This window comes from Anser anser (assembly GCF_964211835.1).
Source record: "Anser anser genome assembly, chromosome: 14".
Lineage (NCBI taxonomy): Eukaryota > Metazoa > Chordata > Aves > Anseriformes > Anatidae > Anser > Anser anser.
In genome coordinates this window covers 10,465,722-10,491,295 of record NC_139735.1, presented here as the reverse complement: position 1 = coordinate 10,491,295, position 25,574 = coordinate 10,465,722, and the positions used below count along the sequence as shown (strand labels likewise).

General features: G+C 42.0%; 3 protein-coding genes across 3 annotated transcripts in view; 2 read left to right on the top strand and 1 right to left on the bottom strand.

Moving 5' to 3' along the window:
* The first annotated feature begins 722 nt into the window (after positions 1–722).
* CREBRF (CREB3 regulatory factor) lies at positions 723–20,130 on the top strand. Its single transcript, XM_083798718.1, has 9 exons — positions 723–862; positions 8,233–8,412; positions 9,449–9,574; positions 10,186–11,263; positions 15,453–15,647; positions 17,440–17,629; positions 18,090–18,163; positions 18,300–18,422; positions 18,664–20,130. The coding sequence occupies exons 2-9, from the start codon at positions 8,404–8,406 to the stop codon at positions 18,777–18,779; spliced, it is 1,911 nt and encodes a 636-aa protein (XP_083654844.1). The 5' UTR covers positions 723–862; positions 8,233–8,403; the 3' UTR covers positions 18,780–20,130.
* LOC310881649 (uncharacterized protein) lies at positions 767–25,316 on the bottom strand (the record flags this gene model as incomplete). Its single annotated transcript, XM_083799162.1, has 3 exons — positions 25,178–25,316; positions 24,810–25,028; positions 767–6,445 (listed from the first exon to the last, which is right to left on the bottom strand). Exon 3 carries the CDS (start codon positions 1,931–1,933, stop codon positions 767–769), a length of 1,167 nt encoding a protein of 388 aa, XP_083655288.1. The 5' UTR covers positions 1,934–6,445; positions 24,810–25,028; positions 25,178–25,316.
* The window catches only part of BNIP1 (BCL2 interacting protein 1), a 213,849-nt gene continuing 213,353 nt past the window's right edge, over positions 25,079–25,574 (top strand). Inside the window, exon 1 of the mRNA XM_083798724.1 lies at positions 25,079–25,489. Within this exon, the coding sequence (XP_083654850.1) occupies positions 25,406–25,489 (84 nt within the window). The 5' untranslated portion in view covers positions 25,079–25,405. The remainder of the gene's footprint in view (positions 25,490–25,574) is intronic.

Here is a 25,574-nt window from a genome sequence, read left to right as displayed (position 1 = left end):
GTTTTGTCAGTATTGTTTGGGAAATGCAAATATCTGCATAGGAAGCTGCTCTGAAGACTTTATGGAAGTTATCTTTCCTGTGCTGAGAATGATGAGTTGCTGGGGTGGATGGCTGGTTGCTTGTTTCCAGAGCTGTGTTAACAACAATGTGTGGGGGGAAAAAAAAAAAAAAGGCATTATTTGTGTTTCCAGCTATGAGTGCTGTGGGGTACGGTGGGGAGCAATGGTGGTAACATGGATGAGTGAGTTGCAAAAAGTAAAGAAAACAATCAAAAAAAAAAAAGTTCTTTACACAGGGCATGATAAGAATAGCTGGGCCTTTTTTCTTGTGTTTATTAATTTCATGTCTTGTGTGTGAGCGCCTGAGGCCGACCACCTGCGGGTACGACCCGAGGCCCTTCAGGTGGCTATGGGCAGTAGCACAAACTCAAGGCAGTGCTGAGGAGATGCACGGATGAACGCTGTAAGTATGAAACTGTGCCCACAGCCGAGCGGGGCTCTTGCATCCGTCCCCTCCAACACGAAGCCTTTCACGGGGAAAGGGAAAGACAAGGACGGCGCACCCCAGCCCCCTGTCACCCTCACACTGCCCGCCGCCAGCCCGCCACCCTGCCTTAAATACCCCCCGCGCGCCTCTCCCCTATCACGTGGCAGCTCGGGGCGGCACCCTATTGGCCGAGGGACGAGCGGGCGGTGTCCGGTCGGCTCCTCCTTCCCCCTCCCTCCTCACGTGAGGGGGGCGAGTCACGCGATTTCCGGGAACCCGTCAGGAAGGGACATAAACAAAACAAACCCGCAGCCGCATGGAGGGTCCGGCCCGCAGCGCGGGGGGCGGCGCCCCCTGCTGAGCCCCGGCCGCCCGGTGAGTGCGGGCCGCGGGGGGGGACGGCGGTGCCGGGACGCGGCCTCGCCCAGCCCCGGGGGCGGCCCCGGCCGCCTGCTGCGCCCCGGGGAGGCGGGGGGGGGGGACCCCTGTGGGAAGGGGCCCGGCGGGGAGGAGGAGGCCGTGAGGGGGCTGCGGGCACCCGGCAGGGTTGGTGCCGTCCGCCCCACTCCCCGAGTGCCGGGGCCAAGCGGCTAGGAGCGGAGCCGCAGCAGCCCCGCCGCCCCCTGGCTGCACAGCCGGGGGGGTGTGGCCGTGCCGGTGCTCCGGGCGGCGGGGGGCTGCCCGCGTCCCGCCGGGTCGGGGCCGGGCTGCGGGAGGGGGCGGCGAGCTGGCGGCGAGCCCCCTCCGGCCGGCAGCGGCAGCCCGTGGCGGTGCGGGGTGAGGGAGCCGCGGGACGGCGCCGGCCCCGCCGGGAGGAGCGGCGGCTGCGGGCGCGCTGTGAGGGGGCCCCTCCTCGGGGTGCCGCCGGCCGCACTTGTGCCTCGGGACGCGGCCGCCGCGCTGCCTCCTCTCGGGCTCCCCGCTTTCCACCTGTTGCAGCCGGGGGGGGCCCGGCTCTAACCCGCGGCGGGGACTGCCCCCCCCCCCCTCTTGCTCGCCCCCGGGGCTGGGTGGGACCGCCCGGGCGGGCCGCGGGGCTGCACCGGCGGTCGGCGGCAGCCCGCGGGGACGGGGCTCTGCCGGGGGGAGTGCTGGGTGGGTGGGTGAGTGCCGGCCGTCCCCAGCCCCCGGGAGGGCCGCAGGGCGGGGGGCGGTCCCCGCAGGGCAGGGGGAGCCCCCGGCTCGCTGCCCGCCGGGAACGGGGGGCTCGGGGCCTGGGGCCCGGTGCGGGCCGGGGGCGCTGCCCCGCGGCGCGGCGGAAGGGGGTTTGTTTACATGTCGCCTCAGCCAAGCTTGAAAGAGCCGCTGGGCGGCTGAGCGGCGTGCGAGGCCGCCAATGGCAGCGCGCGGCGAGGAGACGCGAACCAATGAGCGGGCGGGGAGGGCGGGGCGGGGCGGTGGCGGCAGGGCTAGGCTGCGCTCGGCGGTGCCCGGCGGGGCGGCCATGTTGGCGGGGAGGTGTGGTGGGGACGGGGCTGCCCCGAGCCGGGCGGGGGCGGCCTCTGGGGGCCGGGGCGGCTGCGGGGCGCCCGGTGCCCGCCCGGTACCAGCCCCGTGCCCACCCCGGGCCCGTCCACGGCCTTCGTCCTCCCCCGTGCCCGTGCTGCCCGTCCCCGGTACCGCTCCGTGCCCCGGCCCTGTCCCAGCCCGGCGCGGTGTGACGGGGCTGCTGGGGCAGCAGAGGGGATGTAGGGCCTGAACGGGGCCGTGCCGCGCTCCGGTACGGGCATGAGCGTTTCCTGAGGCGGCCCTGCGCGGCCGGCTGGACGCTCCCAGCCTTCGGGCTGCGGAGCTGCGAGACCGAGTGCTCCCTGCGCCGGCTGCGAGTCGCTTGTTGAAATCATCCCTTACAAAATCCGCGAAGCAGAACCAGTCCGATAGAGTTTTAAAATATTTTAAATGTTTTTAAAAATTAGGCTGTTGGCCTTTGGCCTAAAGTCGCTCAGCCAAGTGGCTTCTTCGCATCCTTGTGGGGAAAGTTAATTATAATCGAGTGTGTGTTTATATGCAAAGAATTGCAGAGGGGCAGGCGCTTAGAAGCTGAGTCAGTTTTCGTTGTTGGCAAGTTCAACAAGGAATCAGGCTTCTGTAGGGGAAATAGCTTGGTGGTACTTCTAGCAGGAAAGATTTCTTACAGAAATATCAGTGCTCAGCGGTAGGACTTCTTACGGGCATAAATAACGCAGACAGCTCACAGCCATGAGCTTTGTGGCCATGAGTTGACCTGAGCAAAAAAATTGTTGTGTGTTTGGTGGAGTGTTGCCTGCTGCTAAGATAAATCTGCAGCAGAGGCATCCAGCCACTGAGCATCTTTGCCATGTTTTTCTAAATAATGAAGGTTCCAAAAAAGAAAAAAAAAAAAAAAACAAACCCTAACTTTCTGAAGCACAAATGCTTTGAAATTCCTTCATAATTAATAGGGAATAAATAGAAGGTTTTGTCTGGCTAATAGTCTGATATGGGATTGTATAAATAAATGAAAGCAGATTTAAATTCAGGCGACTTGCATGTCTGTGTTAAGTGGTTTGTGAAATCTAACTAAATTATGTTTTGAAATACAAGTTTAATAAGGATATTTGGCACTTCGTAAGAAGTGCTTGAAAGCTGGTATTGTCTTGAAATTCAAGCCAGAAAATTTCTGGAAAACTGATGTTTAGATTTAGACCCTGCTATAATACTTTCCCTTTTTTATTATTACAAGAAAAAACATCTTCCTGATGCTTTTGAACTCTTCCACTGGTTTTTGACTGTTTGGACTGATGGGGTTTCTGACTTTTTTCTGACTTACCTTCACTTAGGAGTTGAGCAGTCGAGGGACGGTAGGGTCCTCTTCTTGGCTGGCTTTGAAGTGTGCCGTGCTGATAACCCCTTTCTAACAAAAGTCTAACAAAACCCAATTTTACAGTATGAAGTAGATGAGGTTGTACCATTCGCTTCATCCTAAGATTTATTTTTTTTTTCAGGCACTGGAGAAATATTTTTTTCTTCAGACTTTGCACTGTCAGAAAAAATATAGAAACAACCATTGTGTAGGGATGTAGAATATTTCTGGAGATTGTAATTTAAATTGTTGTCTAGCATTGCTTTTGTTTTCTGTCATGGCTTTGATGGCACCCATTTCAAGGAATATTTCTTGCAATAAAAACTAAAAACGTATAAAAATTGAATTTTAGTCTTACTGCAAATTCTGCTGTGCAAACAACTCTCCTAACTCTACAGTGTTCATTTAATACAATTAATATTTTAACCATTAGAAGTTTTTTAAATGAATTGAAGTATGTTAGCGTAGTTCTAATAAGTTTAACATGCTACATTTGCTACTCTTGGCAGTGAAATAATAATAAAGTCTCAGTCTTTGCTCCAGAACGTACAGAAAAGCTCGTGCTTCTAATAGGAAAATAGTATTCTGGGTGTGGTTGTTATAAAACATGCAGATGCAATGCAGTTGGTTTGGGTTTTTAAATCACTTTTCTGCTTCTTGTATAGTGATCATTTATTTGCATTTGCTTAGGCAGCCATGCTGATGTGGATTACCCCTCCAAAGTTAGGTGCTGGGAATTGATATAAAAGGGAATAGTAATTCAGAGGGAGATACGCTACTGTATTCTTTTTGGAGTTTTATCCACTCTTTGCCTGAGGTGCTGCATGTGTGATTGGAGCGCAGAGGTTGTCTTTGGTGGTATCACTTCCAGATCTTGACGTCTGCTCTGAGCAAGTAGGATTGAAGAATAAATTATAGGGAAGGTCAGTAGAGGAAAGGGAACAACGACAGCGAAGTAGCAGTTTCTGTCTCCTGAAGGGAAGAGGCTTAAAAGAAGTGAAACAACCTTTGTGTGTTCAGTTCTTTTAATTGGCAGCACTCCATCAAACCTAGGATCTGGATGTCGTAGGCAGCTGGTGTTTGTTCTCCGGGATAGAGAAGGCAAAACATATAATGTCTGAGATGCTTATGCTGACATCTTAACACAAAAACCTCACTGAGAAGGTAGAGGAACTTTGCTGGGTGAGCAGGGGAACGATGCTGTGGTGGGTGGAAGCAGAGGAAGACGACCTTTTGCAGGACTGTCTTTGCTCGCCTGCTACTAAATAAATAAATAAACAAAAGCAAGAAAAGAAAACTGAGCGACTTCATGTTGGGGGAGAAAAGTAAAAGGTTGGTTTTTTGTTTTGTTTTTAAGTCTGGTTAACAATTGAAGATTAATGTAGAAGGAAGAAAAAAACGAGAATGTTACTCTGAGAAACAAAACTAAGAAAAATATGTTCTGTGCCTGAAGACGGCACTGAACAGAGTGTGTTCTGTAATACGAAACAAATTGGCACAAACCGTGGAAGGAAAAAAAATTAAGAGAAGCGTAGGAGTACTTATTGCACCTCTAACTGTACTGCTTTATAAAACATCCAGATACAGCAACCAGCGCACAGTACAGAAAGGCTCTTTTAAAGCATGTGGCACCGTTCTTGCGCCTTCTCTGAAAAAGAGTGTGGCTTTTTGAATGTTTTACCCTGGCTGTGGAGGTTTGGTATTGACAGGCTCTCCTGACATGCTTTCATTATTACTGTTTGCATCAAAAATGTAACTTTGACAAACCGTGCTGTACGACGCACAGCCACCGCCATGAAAAGTGTAATTGTGCGCCTAACGTGCTTGTAAGGAGCGTTTGGCTGCTGTGATAATAGGCACTGTGCAGTCCATAAAATGGTACGGCCGTGCTCCGCGTGCTTTTCGAACTGTACAAAATACATCTGAATTCAGACAGAAATAGCAACTTTAGTTAGAACTGCAGTACAAATGATTCATACAGGTGACTGGGGAAGACTTTCAGACTTGTCAAGCTGTAAATGGGCAGAGTAGGTTTTTCTCTCATAGGGGCTTCTTTGGAGGTGATGTATTGTTGCAGAAGGGTTTTTACTCATCTGGGGAAATGGCACATGCATGGTAAGTGCCATCTGTCTCCTTAATGCTGCATGTTTTGAGTTTAGGTCCTGCTATCTGCCAGTTTAAATGCACTGCTCCATCAGTAATGTCCTGTAATAAGCCTGCCATTAGGGTGTTTGAAGTTCAGGCTTCCCGGGTGGCTTGGGACCGCTATTAAACTATTACTGATGGGCGTTTTCAATAAGTGAGTAAAAATGCGGAGGGTTTTTGTTAGGATTTAGCCTTAGATTAAGGAATTGTTAACTCTTATAACACGGTTTTTGGTTACTTTTATCCAAACATCAACAGTGTGTGTATATATGCCATAAACGCATATACGTACCCCAAATTCAACGTTCAATGAACGCAGTCGCTCTCGGGTGTCTCGCCCTTTCTCTCGCCCAAGTTGCCGAGCGAACCTTTTCTCAGGAGCAGGGGTGCAGCTCCCTGCCGATGTGACTCAGTCCGCAGCCACAGAACCAGCTCAGGGGCTGGTTCCTTAGTCACCCTGATCTGATTTCACTGCGGGCCGCCGCCAAAAGGAGCGGCGGCACCCTGCCCAGCGCCCCGGGCGCCGTATTCCACCTGCGGTTAAGCCGCTGTGAGGCAACTGTGGGGGTTTCACCTGTGGATCCCTGCGTGTGGGAGAGGTTAATGTGAGCCATTAATGGAAATTGTCCTAAAGTAGAAATTCCTGCTGCGTCTATTTTTAGTAATTCTTATACTGCCGTTGTTGAGCTCTGCCACAGATCTTTCCCTTCATTCCAATCTGTATTCATTGCAGACAGTGCAACAGCTGTGCTGTTCTGTTCAAACTCAGCCTTGAGCTGAGACTGTCCATGATGATACATTCTGTAAAAATTGGGCTTCAGCTGAAGTCTACAAAGTTTCCTTTGCAGGCGGTTCAGGGTTTGCATCTAAGTTTCCATATGTGTATTTGACCGGGGTCTGATTTTGGGGTGGTGCTGCATGGAGCCAGGAGTTGGACTCGATGATCCTTGTGTTCCCCTTCCAACTCAGGACCTTCTACGATTCCGTGCGTTCTGACAAAAACGTAAAGATTAACTGGTAAAGAAGATGCAAACTTCTCCTTCCGTTCCCCTTTATACCATGCAGTGACAAAACTTCCATGTGAGTGCAGATGTTGTGGGTGGCGTCCTGGTGGCGACACCAGAAAGTATTAATCTGATATGCCAGTGAAAAAGACATCTATTTCTGCTGCTCTATATAGAAAGAAAGACAATGCTAATGTGTAGACTGATATTAAAGACGGTATCTTTCTTAACCTCTTCCATTGCATGTGAACATCGTTAATTTAAAAAAAAAAAAAAAAAAAACAGGCCCTTTTTAAAGCATTAGGCAAGGCCAAACAGTGAATTTGTCATCCATGCCAAATTTATCAGCATAGGAAAGACCAGCACTGTTGCTGTGTCATCTTCCCTGTGTGAAGGAAGACAGGGGTTGTTTAGGCACGTTGCCCTGGGACACAAACTTAGCTTTTAAATGTCACTTTCAGATAAGTAAAAGGAGTTCCCTGGAAGTTTCAGAGCGGAAGGAAAATTTTCTCAGAAGGCGCTGGCTCTTACTTGACGCAGGACCCTACAAGGGAACGGCTGGGGTTGGCAGCGGTAGCGTGGTTTTATTGAGAACTGTAATTTGTGCATGACTGGACTTGCAGCTTTTGTTTTCTTCTTTATACTCCAGCTGATGTTTGAAAAGCAGTATGTTTTGATGACTGAAGAATTTTTTGAACAATGTCTGTTTTTACCTCAGTTTGACGATATATATGCTGAAGTTAACAAAACAGCTGAGGTGGTATCTGGAAGTAGGAATAATCTGCTGTCATGTGCTGGTGGGAGGAGGCTCCTGAGTGTAGGAGAACACTTCTACTTTGCTATGTGCTTTTCAAAGCAAGAGAATAAACACTCTGAGCAGATTGCACCAAACTGACTTAGGAGCAATGCCGAGTGAAGAATTCTGGTCAGAGAAACAAATGTGTTTTCACTGATAATGCTGAAAAACTGTATAAGTATGATGGTTCAGGTTTTGGATTGTGCCTCTCTAACAGCATTTTCTTCTAAAAGAAACATTTTGTATAGGGGTAGGGATGTCCCGGGAAAGCAAGACAATAAGAAAGCAGCCTCCCTGAAGGCAGTTACATTAGATACTAACATCTGAGAGCATGGATTTTTTTTTTAATATAACTTTTTTTTTTTAAATTCCTGTTACTTAGTAGTTCTGTTGGGCAAGTCTGTGTCTTCCCTTCCTATACTTTTCTGACAGTGAGCGTACCTGCCACAATCCCTCTACCACTAGGTGTTGCTATATGAGTGATTGATACAATCTTATCTGAAGCTGAATGGATTCAACTCCTAAGAAAAGGAGGAGATATTCCTAAAACAGTATTACTCTCTATTCTGAAACTAGTGTTTTGAGACGTTTGTCTGAAACGTTTTTAGAATTCATTGGCTCTGTTATATTAGTCATAAAGGTTTTTTCTTTTTGTGTGCCCAGCAGTATGCTAGTTATTTTTCCAATTAGGCAGGCTTTTCTTTTCATAGAGCTCTAGAGTGCACAGTTTAGGTAGTGAGGAAAAAAGGCAACAAAATGTAACTCAGCCGAAAAGGTTTTCACAGGAGCTCTGTTCTGTAGCATCAATGGCTTTTCATTTGGTGAAAAACGGCAGGGGAAGAAAATCGCTGTACATTCTAGCGTGAGGAATAATCATTTTTCAGGGAGAAATTTTGTCTTTAGTTCACTTTGGCTATTTTTTAAGCACTGTTGTTTTTGGTGACAGTATACTTACCTCCTTGGCGTTTATTCTACACAGAGATCTACAAACAGAAGAGCTCCGTATAAGGGTGAACTGAAGTTATCCTAAGGAAAAAATTCATTGCATGGATTGTGTAAACTCACTGAGACTGAAGTAAAGCTGGAAAGGAATCTAAAAGTGAATAAAACAAGAAGTTTGGAATTGGATTTGGGTAATCTGGGCTTGGAAATGCCTCAGGTAAGTCTGAAATGTTACGATTGTATTTGCTTCTGCAAATAATTTTGCTTCCTTGCTTGAAAAATGTAAGAGCAAATTTGTCTGGCATCAGCAGGAGGAACTTAGAAGAGACTAAATGGTATATATTTTCAGGGTCCTGGTAGACTCGAATCAGTGGAAAGAATTTGGAAGAGACTGAATGGTATATATTTTTTTAGGGTCGTGGTGGGAGCTATGTTTCTGCTCTTGGTGCTGTATTTGTTCACACAGCAAGAAGCAGCAAAAGTCTTCTTGATGAGGGTGAATGCCTGGAGAGCAGCCTTTTATTACTGCAGTGATTCACACATCAGTGCACTGAGTGACTTTCAGCAGTATAGTGTTTCTCCCTTCCCAACCCTCAAGGCGAGTTTGTCTAGAAGAGAAATAGAGGTCTGGCACTAAATGTTGCAGAAGGCTGTGCTGCCTTTTGCCTGCATGCCTAGTCATCCTGCATAATGTTTTTTTCTTTTTTTTGCAAAGTTCTCTTTTGTTCTTGAGAGAGATAACACTCTTGATTTAGTTATAATATTTTTTGCTATTGTTACAATCTCAGGTAGAAGTTTTACAAGTTCTAATGGTTCTAAAAACAGCCAGCGCTGCTTTGGTACAAAATGGTGTGTATCAGGGTGAAGGCCCTGCAGGCGTGTAGTCCTGTTGATATTCCCAGATCTTGCCAGTAACTCACTCTCCTCTTCTACAAATGCCTGATGTATCCCTAAACTTGGCAAACGTGAGGATTTCAAACCAACCCAATAGAATGAATGAGCAATGCTCTTGCTGCCATATAGTGAATACAAATGTGTCCTTTGATTAAGAGCTGCACGTTGTTAGCTGCTCTGAAAGCATTCTCTCACTCTGAGAAGTGACGTACTTATCTGTGTAGGTAAAAACCTTCCAGATGCAAGTATAACACAAGTTCAGAGACTTGGATGAAATGACAACACTCTTATGTTTTATTGAGGGAAAGAATCTGCTTTTTTATAGCATGCTTCAATATTCAGTATCAATTTTGTTGTAGCCCAGTGTGAGTGGAATGGACCCTCCTTTTGGGGACGCCTTTCGGAGCCATGTGTTTTCAGAGCAGACTCTGATGAGCACAGATCTCTTGGCAAGCAGTTCAGATCCAGACTTCATGTATGAACTGGTAGGTCATCTTTCTGTGTGTGTGCATGCATCCCGCTCCTTGACTAACACCATGTGTTCACATAGTAATAAAGGCGTATTTGTTCAAGAACGCTGGAGGATTATTCATTACTGCTTGCCACTGCCTAGGGAAGGGCCTAACTGCTTGGCCAGCAAATGTAATGCTTCTTCAGTAGACGCTCGTTACAGCTGGCCATCAGGAGAGGCTTGATATACAAGTCTCACGTGGAGCTGTGTTGGTGTTACATCGTTGTGCTTGAGACTCTTCCTTACAAACCATCATTTCTGCAAGAGCAGCTATATGCTACTTCACCCAAGCTGTGAATGCAAGGGAAGCAAAATACAAGTTGACTCATGAGCTGTTTACAATAGCATTCGTGATTTTTTCCTGTGTCAAAGGAGAAAGGTAACTCACTGTTAACTGATCGGCTTAGAAGGAGGTTTTCCAGGGACCGGTAAACTTAAGCGCATTCTGTTAATCAAAGTTTGACGTAGGTTAATGGAAACTAGAACACGTTGCCTGTGATTCACCGTATGAATTTAAGTAGACAACAGATATGATTTGATACCTTTTTTTTTTAACTCCATTTTAACTTGTCTTACAATGCACAGGACAGAGAAATGGACTACCATCAAAGCTCCAGAGACAACCTACTTTCAATGGAGGACTGCAAAGACCTCGAGAACTTCGAGTCTTTTACGGACATCCTGGACAAAGAAGTTGCTCTCACCTCCAAGTGGGAGCAGTGGGACACGTACTGTGAAGACTTAACTAAGTACACTAAACTAACCAGCTGTGACATCTGGGGAACAAAAGAAGTGGATTATCTGGGCCTTGATGACTTTTCAAGCCCATACCAAGATGAAGAGGTGATAAGTAAAACACCGACTCTGGCTCAGCTTAACAGTGAGGACTCCCAACCTGTTTCAGATTCACTCTATTACCCTGATTCGCTCTTTAGTGTAAAACAAAACCCTTTAAATTCTCTGTTACCTGGCAAAAAAATTGCAAGTAGAGCAGCAGCCCCAGTCTGTTCCTCCAAGAATGTTCAGGCCGAGGCACCTCTATCGGACTGTGTTCAGAAGGCAAGCAAACCCGCAACTCAGCCTGCTTCCAGTACACAAATCATGGTGAAGACCAATGTGTACAATAATGAAAAGGTGAACATTCATGTTGAATGTAAAGACTATGTTAAAAAGGCAAAAGTAAAGATCAATCCTTTACCCCAGAGCAGACCAGTGGTGAGCCAAACACATGCAGATGCAGCAAAGGAAAACACCTGTTACTGTGGTGCCGTAGCAAAGAGACAAGAAAGGAAAGAGTCCCCACACAGTCACAGTACACCTCCTGTTTTGCCTTTTAAAGAGACTCAAGAACTGCTCCTCAGTCCACCCCAGGAAACCACAGGACTTATTGTGGGGGAGAGCAGTCTTTCTGCTAGCACATCAGTGTCAGATTCTTCACAGAAGAAAGAAGAGCACAACTATTCTCTTTTTGTAACGGACAGTCTGGGTGAGCAGTCAGCCAAAGGAGACCCTGAAGAAGATGAGGAGGATGAGGAAGATATTGAAGATGAGGACCACGATGAAGGATTCGGCAGTGAGCACGAGCTCTCTGAAAACGATGATGAGGAAGAAGATTATGAGGATGATAAAGACGATGACATCAGCGATACTTTCTCAGAACCAGGTACCAGCAATGTTGGGGCTTATTAACATTAAGGTTAACAGATTTGTCTGCCAGGAGAGAAAGAATGCTTTTGAATGCTTTCTAATTACAGGTGAACAACACTGGTCTTAAATTCTGAACATTCATCCCAGATTTTTTAAGCGCTATTCAAAATGTAATTAATGCAAACTGTACAAGGACTGTGTTTTCCCTGTTTTGGGGGAAAAAAAAGATAAATGGTGGTCATACTTCAAAAGTGGTAATAGACAATAGAGGAAAGCAAGCTTGTAGCCTGAGGTTGTAGAGCAACTAGATGCAATTGATACCTCCCTTTTTGTGGATTAATGAATGATAGGATGTGCAGAGCTTTCTAGGGCTTCAGTAGGCTGTGCTCTGAATTTATCCCGAGTTGTACCTCTTGATAGCTGGTATGAAATTGTAGCCCAAGTGAAAGCATTTCATAATTACTTAAGTGCTACTGTAGGTATATTTTTCCACAGAATCCACATAATACCTACCACTGAAACTAATAGAACTATTTCTTGGTGGTTTTTGACAGTAACACTTAGTGGGTCTGCAAGTAGAAATGGAGCATTAACAACAAAAATAAGAACCAACCTTCATCCAGAAGGTAACAGAGTGGTAAGATTCTGTAAAAAGAAAATCTACAGGGACAGGACTGTAACCGAGTATTAGGTTAATTGTAGGAAATATTAAAGTATTCACGGTTTGTAAGTGCTTTGTAGTAGAGTGTAAGAATTAAGGTGTTCAGACATCTGGCAGTATGTAACTTTGGGGGAGAAGAAAACCAGCTGAAATTCTCCCCTTTTAAAAACAGCAGCTTCTCTAAAACATGCTGTTGTTTGTCATACTGAACTCTGAGATTAAATTATTTTCTAAGTAGATTTCCTGAGCTGGAATTAAACTTGTTAAGCACTGTGCCCTTTATGTTACTTTTTCATGTACATAACACATTTTTATTAGCATTTTAAAATCGCTTCCTCCCTTCTTCTGAATTGAACTCCCTTTACTTCCCGAGGCTTTCAGTAGCTATTAAAGCTCTGTAATGACTGCTGTACTACACAGTGCTTTGCAGCCCACAGAGGCACGTTGCACAGAAAGCCTGGTAATCTTGAAAAAGAGATGTTGTATTAAAATGCTGGGATTTTAGTTGGTGGAATTACATTAACTGCTTGTTGTTTGTTCAGATTTTGCTGACAAGCTCTCACCTTCTAAATGTAACTGCATGGTGCGGTGTAGGAACTGAGGAAATGAGCTTCTACAAGCTTGCTACGAGTCAATGAAGACATTCACCTCCAGTGCAGTGATATTCAAAGATAGTATCTGCACATATTTTTTAATATATAAAGAGATAATGTCTCCAGGTATTTTAGTTCTGTTACTCATACTTTGTGTTGCCTTTTTTTAAAAAAAAAACACCTTTACAGTAAAGGTAAATTCTATGGAAAAAGCTTCTAAATGAGCTTAGCTCTGGAAGACTTAACCTTGCAGAGTTTCCATGAAACCAAAATCTGTTCATAAAGAAGTGAAGATAGGACAAAACTTTATATTTGCTGACCCTCTGATGTGCGTACTTTACATACAGTTTGCTTTTGTTTATTCTTTTTCACGTGTGTTTTGGGAATGTGTGATATGCTTTCTTAAAGCATTGGAGTCAGTGTTGTCTGAGGAAGTACTTAGCTATAGTGATTTCAGGGACTTGGGAACGTAACTGAAAATGTGACTGCCTTTCACCAATCCTTTTATTGTAATTGGAATACACATTTAGCAATTTTGGTCCCCTATGAAACTTATTTATTATGGGAAGTAGGAGCCCAGATCTGGGCATTTTACCTATCTTGTTTAATAGAAATATTTGTAGATGACTGGTTTGCTATCAAGTAGTGTAGACATTCCAGAAAGGAAAGATGCAAAAATTGATTCAGTTTTCAGTAGTACGGGAGAAGAGAAAACTAAAGGGAAATGTGCGTGTAGAGACATAGAGGTTGTTTAAAGTTGCATTGCCTGTTTGAGCACCTGTACCATCAGCTGGAGGAAAAGGGCTCCGTAAGTGGTTTTACAGAAGTCATCATGATTAAGTGGTTTCAGAGAAGGGTGTTCTTGGTTTTGTTTTGGCTGGGTTATTTTTGCTGTTAATCTCGTAAAATGCAGAAGTCATGTCTATGCTGTTCTCTGTCTTTCTTACTTTAACTCTTCTATATTTAAACCTAAAATTAGTAAGGGATGTGAGCAAAGATTTTTAGGAGTGACTTGCTAGAGACTTGAAAAGTAAATACAAGAACCTTTACAGATTTCTTAGAAGCTCAATAAAGAAAGTGAGACTGCTGTATGATGCTTGCTAGGAGGAGGATTCAGTGAAGTTTAATACAATGCAGAAAAGCTAAACACATCTTCTGACTGCTGTATGTTGCAGACTACATTAGGACATTGTGCACTAGACTATTCTATGTAACTCTAAAATGATGGCAGGCCAATGTTAGATTTGCAAGGCAGGATGCATTAAGTCAACATAATTTAAATTGCCAACATAATTATGGTTTAAATAAGCAAACAGGAAGTCCTGTTTTTAACCTTGTTTTACATTTGTACATATCAGCTATTAAAGAGATTTGTTTTCATTGGTTGGCTTAATTCTGTGTTATCATGAAGATGGGCTGAATTTACACCTATCTGTATAATGAGTTACATAGCTTGACGTGATTTTAAAGTGGAAAGTAAGGTGCGTTTTCTTTAAAGAGTATTTTGATACTTATGTCAAACAGCATTTGGGTCAAAGGGAAGTATAATTAAAAATATCCGTGGTATTTGAAACTATATTTAATGTAATTTGCCATAATCACTTTGTCTATATAAGAAAAAACGTGTTCTTTAAAGCATGCTTCATTTGATTTTTCTTTTAAAATACTGTCCTTTTAATAAACCAAAGAACCAAAGTAAATGAGTTGATGGCATGATTACAAACAGAACTTCAGAACTGGTATCATCCTTCCGTGTACCTAACTTTTATTCATACGTTGGGTTATGAGGTGAGAGTCAGACCAAAGCAAGAAAGTTTGGTTTTTGTCTTTCAAATGTTTTTTCAAGTGAAAACAGAATAATTGAATGGACTGTTTTAAAATAAAGAAGGCGTTCTTTGTGCTGTTGTTACAAGATGATGCAGAGCTCAAGCATATGGGCCCAAGGCTTATTGAGCTTACAGTCCAGTCAGTGGTTGGGTTTTCTTTAAGCTTCGTTGGTGTATAAGGTGTTTTGAAATCTACTCTTTTTTAATTAAATATAAAGTGTGATATAGCATTTTAGTACAAAAGGTGATGCAGTATTTTTTTTACCTTAGTACAACTTGTATTTATTTTCTAAAGCATGTGTAGAATTTTAAAAATTGTATTTTGTGTTTACATACTTACAGTCTAAACATTTATGCAATGTGGATATTGTCATTATAGTTCCTGTGTACTTGAAGAACAGTTTGCCATATCAAGTGCATTGTAACACACCTCTAAAATATTCTGTAGCTTTACTGTGGATTTCTCTTGATTTTACTGAAGAGGTGAAGAAGAGGTTGAACAGCTTGTGTCCAAACCCTTTCAATTCAGATGTTCTTTTCTTATGGACTTTGGGTCATTGTCCTAGTAACAGAGCCCCATTCCTACAGTCTAATAGAGATGGATGGTTTATTTCCCAAAGGTACTTAAACGCAAGGTAGAGCAATAATTTTGCTTTATTTATTAGGCTTTTGCTAATCCATCTTTATTTTTATCATCTACTTCTCTATGTTTTTATGATTAATTAAAATGTGGAGGAGAGTTAGGATTATGTTCCTGCAAACTACTGGAGAACGCTGTAAAAGTGGAGGGACGCTCTCCAACAGCTGTCGTCTGTACTCCACAGTAGTGAGATCGTGGGGGAGAAGAGCAATAGGGCTTAAGGGGTCAAAGAACCAGAAGGAGCTTTCAATGCACAAATAATTTGTCTCTATTCAGTTGATGAAGCACCATCACTAGCTCAATGTCTATCCCTGGATTTAAAGCAAATACCCAGTAGTAGTTGAGGCTGAAAACCAAGTAGATTAGATAACGTGAAACAAGCCATTGTCGCTCTTTTTGTGCTCACCTTGAACGTTCAGCCTGCAGTTAAAAGGCTAGAAATAGTCTTATAAACATTATATAAACAATGCAATGCATTATTTTAGGGTATGAAAATGATTCTGTGGAGGATTTAAAAGAAATGACTGCAATATCCTCTCGAAAAAGAGGCAAGCGAAGATACTTCTGGGAGTACAGCGAGCAGCTAACACCGTCACAGCAAGAAAGGATGCTGAGGCCATCTGAGTGGAATCGAGATACATTGCCAAGTAACATGTATCAGAAGAACGGTCTCCATCATGGTAAGGATAGAGTCCTCGTTACAAGTTAATGGCTTTCATGCTGACACCATCAATAGCCAAATTCCCATATGTGAAATGGCAGAGAGCTGCATTTTGGCCATGGAAATAAATCCTTAAAACACTGCAAGTCTGTTGCTTAATTAGCGGAGTTCTGTGCCGTGTCCAAGGAGGGCACAGTGAACGTACAGTAGTAACTTTCAGTGTGGTTTCTTCCAGAGGAAGGTGGATGAATTGAGAATTGTAACTTCCAATAGCTTTCAGTGGAAATCCCAAGAGCTCAGAATTTTCTCAGTGTGATGCTGTAAACAGCGTGGGTAGGGCACATGACTGATACGTGCTCCTTGGAGCTGTTGGACAGTATCAGTCTTGCTTGTGTTCAAGTAAGCAGCAAGTGATCTGAGATGCAAAGTTCACATTAACTACAATGTGAACTAAAGGACAGGCAGGTGATAAGATGTAACTGTCTCTTTCTGCTCTTCCTTACCTGTTTCTCCCACCTGTGTAAATGCAACACAGTGAAGCAGATACTTTTCTGTGAATGAACAATTTCTTTAAAATACCCTTTCAGAAACTTAGACCGATTGGTCCAATAACTGTGTCTTTCATTCCCATGACTTTTTGATTGCTAACTTGCTGTACTTTAAACATGACTAACACCACTGAGATCAAACCACACGTAGGAATAATGTTTGTTCTTTTGTCACAGGACCTGTTTGGTAGGCTGTCCCACTTGGTTGTGGTTTTGAAGGAACAAAATTAAACCAATTTCTCTGGCTGTAACATTAATATTTCCTTACAACTGAAAATTGTCTTTAACATTGCAGTTTACCTTCTGTTAAACAAAAAGATTTTTCTATTTTACTTATAGATAAATTCATTAATTAACTTGTGGATTCAGTCTCACTAGACTCTGGTGGGAGCAAGTGCCCTTTAAGTCAGTGAGTTGTGTATGCAAGGGACTTATAGGATCAAACACTAGTTAACATCCAGAAGCTACAGAATATTACACGTGCAGGATTTTTGTATTACACGTGTACCAAGGTCATCTGCTACCTCAGATGAATGATGCTAAATTATCATCTCCCTGATCAATATTTCTGGAGCAGGTTTTGTCAGTTTTATTAACATTTTCATGTAAGCATCAGTAACAACTGACACTTAAGACATGTAGGTACCAGTGACAGAAAATCTCGAGGAATAAGGATTTTGTCTTGAATGTGCAATTCCACCATAAAAGCAGCCCTTAAATAGCTTCAAATACATCTAAAAATCTAAAAAGGATCGACTGGCCTTTATGTGGGTTATTTATGCTTGATATCAATGAAGATCATGCAGGTACCAGGCCTCTCGAATCTTTCTTAACACAGAACTTTCCGAATAAGATTATTTAGGAATTTAATCAGCTTGAGTGCCCCAAGAGAATATGCTGGTTGAACACATGAGTTAGCAAGTTACAGCTGGGGCAAAACAACTGGGTTTGAACTTGTGATGTACGTTTTTCAGCACAGTTTTGTGCATACTGTCCATCACATCTAATATATTTCTAGCCCAGCCAGCAGTATTTGCTCTTATCTGATCTGGATATAATACGAATTGTACAGAGCAGTTTGTCTGGAAGTGCTCTTTCTATTGTGAAAGGCCACAGAGATCACATGATGCCAGACCATTCTCTTGTAACAAACAAAGGAACTTAAACTGCACCAAAAATAATACATATTTAAGAATGTTTTTTCATGGGTTTGTGTACATATTGTGTCACTTCCCAACTCAATTTTCTGCATATTCAAAACAGGAAAATATGCAGCAAAGAAGTCACGGAGGACTGATGTAGAAGACCTGACTCCCAATCCCAAAAAACTTCTACAGATCGGTAATGAACTGAGGAAACTGAATAAGGTGATCAGTGACCTGACGCCAGTCAGTGAACTTCCCTTAACTGCCAGACCCAGGTCAAGAAAAGAAAAGAACAAACTGGCTTCCAGGTATATACTCGCTCACACTACGTGGATGGGTACATTTGCATTACTAGAGCTGTACAAGTAAGACTAACTTTTGTCTCGAGATCCTGCTTCACTGTGGCAGTCCCTGTTGATGGGTTTATAACCTGTTAATCAAAAAGCAGGACAACTGGCTCTATGAAGATGTAGTTTGCCTGGTCCCTACTAGATAGGGACTAGATAGATAATGATATACTTCCACTGGAAGCTGTCTTAGCTGCAGTGCAAATGATCGTTGCAGTTGTAAAACCCGCAAATGTGAAATGTAAGCAAATACAGGTAGTAGTGTGCTTTCAGTGGAGGTGAGTGAGTAGATAAGTGATTTCGTTTGTCAAAGCTCTGGGAGCACTGAGTGATAAGTTGGTGTGGCTAACTGAAACAGATGCTCTTAGTATTCTGGAACATTTGTTAAAATGTTCTAATTCTTCCACTCTTCTTACTATAGGGCTTGTAGACTAAAGAAGAAAGCCCAGTATGAAGCCAATAAAGTAAAACTCTGGGGTCTCAACACAGAATATGGTAAATACAACTCTTCACATGTTAGTTTTTCTTGTGTTCTTAAGGCAAGTCTGTGTTAACGGTGTGTGGACAAATGAGCATCTCTTTTGTTCCGGGGGAACGTGGTATAAATCTAATCCCGTTTCTTTCTTTGCAGATAATTTACTGTTTGTGATCAACTCCATTAAACAAGAAATTGTTAATCGAGTGCAGGTGCCTAAAGATGATAGAGGAGTCAACATGGAACAAAGATTGAACGTACTCATTAAAGATACACTCGGTAAGCAGTAAATCTAATGTATTTGCATGTATGTGAAGAGACATGTCATCTGCAGTATGTTAGATTGCAAACGATTTCTGGCATAGCGAAAAGAAAGAAGCATTTCGTAATTACAGCTGTAACCAAGCGTTTTGCTTGGTTACTAAACAAAATGTTTGTTGGCTCTGTTACTTACAGGAACGTGCAAATATGTGCAATTAATATTAACCTTACAGTGCGTTTTCCTACCCTCTGTTTTTAGGACTGCCTGTAGCTGGACAAACATCAGAATTTGTGAATCAAGTTTTAGAGAAGACTGCAGAAGGAGACCCAACGGGTGGCCTTGTAGGGTTACGAATACCAATGTCAAAAGTTTAAGACGTGATTTCACCTGTTCTCATCAGTCAGATTCTTCCTGTGTTGTCAAGTATTTCATTGTAAATTGCATTCTGGTCTGCATGTCAGTTTAGCATTATGTAAACACTTTCAATTAGGTTCCATTGTTTTTAAATAACAATGTAGTAAACAAATCAGAGCATGATATAAAATGCTTAATAGCATTTCTGGAGCATAAACTAGGTAGTTTTAAAGCTGCTTTAAGATTAAATACAGACTTGAGGATTCTTTTTAAAATTAAGTTATCTAGGACCAGACTTATCACTTTTATTTTAGAAGCAAAAACATGTTTTTGCTAGTAAAAATTTTTAGCATATGCCAGACATTGTGGCAGGTTTATGCTCCAAGCAAAATAAGAGGAAGCATTTTTTTGGTAAAGCTGTCACTTTAAGAGTTTTTTTGGTTCTTTTTTGTTCTTTTTTTTAATTTGTTTGCTTGTTTTGGAATAATTGGGTTTTCTTTGTTCTTAAAAAAAACAGTAAGGTTTCTTTGCAACCATTAACTTGTACATAGCACACGTGGCTTTAGAGCTAGTGTGCCATATAAGACTTTAATTTTCTAAGCTTAATATAGTATTTAAATGTCTGTGCAAGCAAGAGAAAAAAGTATATTCTTTGTGCCTTGTATTTTGGGGGGAGAGCTATCAGTATAAGCTGGTAAAGTTTTGTATGAAGAAAACCCTGAGGGGAGAAAACAAGATGTACAGATGGTGAGATTATAGGTTTTAATGTATTTGTTCCAGCTCTTAAAAATTTTGAATGTATATAGGAATATGTTGAAAATGTAGATATATGCCACAGAGTCTATGTATTGTATAAAAGATGGCTCTAGAAACTCAATTTCGGTACTTTGGCCGGAAGAAAACAAATACTTGCACATTAATGCGATTGTTTATTTTTGTACCAAAGACAAATGCAACTGATATGGCGAACTGCCAGTCTAAGTAAAGTTTTGCACAGCTTATATGATACTGTACTGAATGTAAAAAAAAAAAAAAAAAATGAAAAAAAAGAAAAAAATTAAAGGTCAGGGTTAGGGATCTTACTGAACTGTGAATTTTTTTTGTTTGGGTCCAATTATCTACAGAAGGAGCATTCATACATAACAATATTATTTTGCTGTTCTTGTAGTTCGCTTCCATGGTAGATAACTTGGTGGCCGTCTCGGAGTCTTTAAATCTTTTTTCTCTGCACTTACTGTAGGAGATTTTAATATATTTGGATTTTAGTAAGCTATTGGTAAAATAGTTTTCAACTTTGAGAATTTAAAAAAAAATATTTAGCTTGTTGTAGTATACTTCCAACAAACAACCAAAATAAAATTATTTTTATTGTAATGTGTATATATGTAAAGAGAAAAAAGAGCTACAAATACCTAATTCCTTAGTTGCCACTTTTCCAGTTTATGTATTATTATGCATGTGATGTTTCCAAGGATCAACACAGGCTTCAAACAAAACAAAAAAAAAATTTATAGACTTTTATATTTTTGTACAGGTATTTCGAAACTAGCTTCTTCAAACTTATACGTGACTTATTCTTGTTAATTCAGTAGTTTCTATGATTGGGGAATATTAACACAGAGTTCTTATTTGCTCTTCTGCTAATAAGAGTTGGCTTTGTAGTCAGTGTTAACGTACAGATTAAAAGCTTTAGCCCTTGATGAAAGTCCTTTATCTCAAGGCAAGATCATTCTCTGGTTTCATGGACCCCCTTTTCCTCCCTGTTCTTTCTCTCCCTATTTAACAATGACAAAACACTGTTTACTGAAAATAGAAATACCAAATATTTTCAAATGTAGCTGCTGAAAAAAAATGCAAAAGTTCATGAAGGCTTTCTCCCCACTCCCTTTGGGGAATTTCTCCATTTCGTTTCTGGTTTGTCTAAGTTTGTTTGTACTGTGATTCCTTTCTGTTTATATGTAGGTTATTTTTATATCAAAGCTTCTACTATTAAAAAAAAAGTTTGAATTGGTAACAGTGCAGTAAGAGTCGCAGATGAAAGTGGCAATCCTGCCACATACTTACGAGCATGCACACAGCTTACTTTGTATCTAAGTATTTTAGAAGACTCAAAAGGGAGGAGGCCAAAATACCACTACTGAACTGTACAGAAAGATTTTCCTTCACAAGACTGAACAAATACCCAGGGCAATTTAGGCAAAACTTTGTAAATCCACTTAAGATTTGCACAAACTGAGTGGACTTTGGGTGTTTTTGTTTCAGGTGTTTTTGTTGTTGCTGTTAGGGTGAGGTGAGAGTTGGCTGCTGCTTTACACAGTGGGTCAGATGCATTCCTATTATAAGCATTGCCAATGTTACAGTTATTCCAGAGATGCATACTGCCCATTAAACCTCAACAAAGAATGTCTCTTGTGAAGTTAAGGCCATGTCTGTACAAAGATTTAAATACTGTTGTTCCTTTCTGATGAATGGTGTTAACACACTGCTCAGATAAGAGAGGTCCTTTATGCTATATCAAAACTGTGTGGACAAGGCAGCAGTTCTAAATATTAAGAGAGCAGTTTGCAATCAGGTGAAAACTTTTATGACAAATTAAACTGACAAGGTATTAAAAAGTCCCTTTTTTACTGCTCAGAAATACTGGGCAAATATAACTTTATAGCTCTTTATTTTTGTCTGAAAACCAGAATATGATTTTGGTCTAGCATTTCAAAGTAGACTTTGAATCTTTAGTGAATTCCATACCTTTGCATTTCAGTGTTTTCTATGTATTATTTTAAGTTAAAGCTTTTGAATAGTTGAGCTTTTTAATGTTGACACTTTATTTTGTACCTATTTATATGTATGTATATCTTAGAAAAGCACTTTGTTTAAAAAGGAAAAAAAAAAACTGCGTTTTATATGATTCCTGCCACTTGCTGCTAACTCTGGGCTGGTCAGAATGCTGCAGCGATACTTGATATAAATAAAACCTGGCAGTAAAATGTAGAGTAAAGATAAGACCTTTTGCTGGTTTAACTTTATCATAAAGGTGACATAGGCAAGCTGTGCAGCTTTACATTTTAACCAGGGGACTCTGTGGCATTTAAACCGTCTAGAAATGGTTGTACTTTAATGCCAGTAACAATCTGCTTCCTCTAGTGTCATTAAAATATATACATTTAGTGTATACTTATCACAAAAAAAAAAAAATCTTATAAGGGTATAAAAAACAACAAATGTACATGTTCTGTTTTTTGGCAATTGTGGCATGCATTTTTGGGTGATCTTTAGAGAAGACCATTTTCTAAAGATTTTCAGTGTTCATACATGGTATGTGGATCTTAATGAAGTCCTGGATTCTTTTTGTTTGTTTTTGAGTGTAGGCATTGTGAATATTCACTTTTAATCCTATATCCAAAAACAATTACATACTTTTGATTTAATACAAACAAAAGCTCTTCCTTTTTCTGATACACTGGATTCTCTAGAATTTGTTTCCATATTAAAAGCATGCTGTTATAACTGCTCTTGTTAAAATCTCGTTGGTCTGAACTTAGGTGCCACACTTTTTGAATTGATGGACTGCTTGTTCTACTGTACCATGTATGATTCTTGTCCTTTCCTACTTCCTTCATTACAGATTATGATGTGGCTTTATATTGTGCCTTACTTGTACATCTAGAACTAAATGTTTTTCATTCCCCCTGAACACTTCAAACCTAACCCTTCCTAAAGTGAATCAGAACTATAAAAGAAGAGTTTGGATAGATCTATTTTAGTTTCTCTCAATAGCAGTCATTTTCTATTTATATGGAAGAACAGTTTTTGAATGGCCTTGCAAAATGTGGGGGTGCTCTCGAAGGGCATTTTTAGCCCTAAACCCCTTTTTGCTAACACTTTCTGTTAGGGTTTATTGAACACATGTACTGATATTTGGTGAGTTCTTTTCTTGGACGAGAGAGACTTATTACTAAAACTATGTTTAGGTGTGGACTGGCTGGATTTTCTTACCATACCAGTTGAAATCATTGTGATTTAATGAAGTTGCATTGCTGCAAAGTTGATGTGAGAGTCAGGCTCAGCTGTGTTCAGTTCCTAATCCTTTATAGATAGCAGACTTTTTCCATACTTAGAAAAGAAGGCTAGGAAAAAGTAAAAGAAAAAAAAATCTGAAATGGATGAAGGGTCTTTTAACTAACCTAAAAGCAACCAGACGCTTCTGAAATACAGTGGTGTCATTTTTTATTTTATCTGAAAAAGATCCCATCCCTCCCCCCCAGTATTTATCTGGTATTTGCCTTCATTAATAAAACAGCTTCTTCACAAAATGTAAAGAATGGGTGTGCTTTTCTTTGACATAAATCATTTAAACATAGCTATTTTTTAAAGCTCTAAAAGGCTTTGTCAGGAGAATTTCAAAGGGTTGTATATAAGTTGCCTTTAACAGAAATAGCAAATGCAATTCTGTTCCTCAAACTTGCTTGCTAGTCTTCCTGAAATTCTGTTGAGGCATAACCCAATTATGTACCGTGAATGTTAGGATCTGTATTGGCCTTGAGACCTGAATTTCAATAACGCACCTAATCATGATGATATTTTATTTTTAAGTCGGAGGCTTCAGTTGGAATCACCTAGTTAAGTGTGCTGCTAGATGTGGCTAGCATCTTGGCTTATTGACACAGCCTTGCGCAGAGCTGAAGTTTATGTTTACCCCAGGGATCATGTGAAGTACATTTCAAACAGTTGCTGCTTCAATGACTATTCTTCTTGTAACTGTATTAAGGGCATTAGTATGTTGAGAAAACACCACTCTTTAATATATCCCAATACAAATTGGGATTCTTAAATATCATTAATGAAAGATGGCACTTTTAGGCTCTAACTTCTTTGCAGTATACAAAAATATCTGTCTTTCTACGATTTACATTTCTCAATATGCCATGTTTTTCCCTCAATGCTTTTAGCATGATAAGAAGGTGCATGTGCACACTGAATTACAGTCCTCAGCCTCTTAGACATTCATGAACTTCCACAAGAACAAATACTGACTATGCATTCATTGTCTTTCTAATGAGTAGTGGAGCTAAATGTGGAGCGAGAGCTATTTTAAGCCACGCAGTTTTTTCATATATAAAATAAAATTCCAGTCATTTTAGATAACATCAGTTTTCTGATTTGTTTTTCACAGGTTTTTTTTGAGAATATTTGTTAGGTATCTGAATGTTGAACTTGAATGAGTTATCTAGCTACAGTAAAGAAAACTGGATTGGATTTGGTACACTCCACCCTATGAAACTCTTTTGATTAAGAACAGAACCTAGTAGTAGTATTTAATTTTACCCATTTTCTTACAATAATGGGTATTCATACATCCTTATTTTAAATGTTTTGGAAGGATAGAAGATTAAGTAAAACTTGTCATTGTTCAGTATTTGTGGTTCGGTGAATTCTAAGGCTGATGGCACATGGGGATGTAGGTGATTGACAGGAAAAAAAGGCATTTTAAGCAAAACATGGCATCCTGTTCTGCCTAGATACTCTATAATCTACTTCCAACTGGAGCTCAGAAAAACTTAGTCTTGTCTCTGTTAGAGAAAAATTTACCTTGTTAAAAGCATGATTTGTTAAAGAGTTGCAATGTTTAATGTTGGTTAATAGTTGTGCAGTTTTTCTTTTTCTTTTCTTTGAAAAGAGGCACAATTAAACTATTGACTTTGTTTACTCTGTCACCCTTGATCCCTAGCACTTCTATTCAGATACAAATTCATCAATGTATGCAACATCCTTTGTAATTTAAAATAAAAATTGTGGAGAAAATACTGTCTCAAATCATTGTGTGTGTGGAGTGATAGCGAATGGCTTGTGCTCTCTCCCAGCGCTGTGGTATGGGGGCACAACTTTTCTTATACTATGATTCTTGGGTTTCCTCATGAAAAACGCTTAACACTAGCATACCCTTGAAGCACTCCCTTGGTGGAACAGGTACAGCACCATGCTGTGATGGAGGAAATGCCCTGGGTACCCCAGTATCGACACCATTCCTTTGGGGAGGGATCATAACAAGGTACCTTGCTCTCCGGTCAGCGCTCCTATCGATGGATGCCTTGCATGGCCGCTGCGTCACAGCCCGGAGAAGCTGGACCACACGGCCACCCGGCACTTCGCTGGCGTTCTGGAATGCCCGCGAAGGTGGTCGGTGTCTTCCAACAGCAGCTCCCTTTGTCCAAATCTGCTTTCTTTCACAGCATCCTCTGCAGGCCCCGGGGGGGGAGGAGACCAACAGGAGCCTGTGGAAAAAAAAGCAAAAGGGTCACTGCACTGCCTCCCATTTCATTCAGGGACACAGTTCTCTGACAGACACCAGCCACCCTGCACCTCAAAGACCTTATAGCCCCAAGCCCGCCCACCCAAAAACCTCGAGAGCTCTGCTGCTCACAGACAGCTAGCATCGCTTCTCCCGGGAGGAGCCGCTTTAGGGCCGAGGCGCCCGTCCCTCATCCCTTCCACCCGGAGGCCACCTCCTCGCTTCCTCAGGGGCTCAGCCGCGGCCGCGGGAGCCCCCAGCCCGCCGGCCCTGCCGCGGGGGAGCCGGCGCCCGGGTCGTGCCCTCAGCGGCGCCCGCAGGCGGCGCTGGAGGCGCGGGCGCTCGGCCTCTGCTCCCAAGATGGCGGCGGCCGCCGGCGTGCCGGTGCGGGTCTGCCACCAGGAGATCGTCAAGTTCGACCTGGAGATCAAGGCGGCCGTGCAGGTAGCGCCGCCCGGGGCTCCCTCACCCCACCGAGGCCGCGGTTCCCCTCTCCCCGGCCGGCTGCAGGGCGCCCTCGGCCTCGTAG

What these genes read in the sequence shown, in the direction of transcription:
- CREBRF (XM_083798718.1), top strand. An exon ending in CGATACTTTCTCAGAACCAG is followed by an intron (nt 11,264 to 15,452) that starts GTACCAGCAATG and finishes GCATTATTTTAG; the next exon opens with GGTATGAAAATGATTCTGTG. An exon ending in GGGTCTCAACACAGAATATG is followed by an intron (nt 18,164 to 18,299) that starts GTAAATACAACT and finishes CTTTCTTTGCAG; the next exon opens with ATAATTTACTGTTTGTGATC.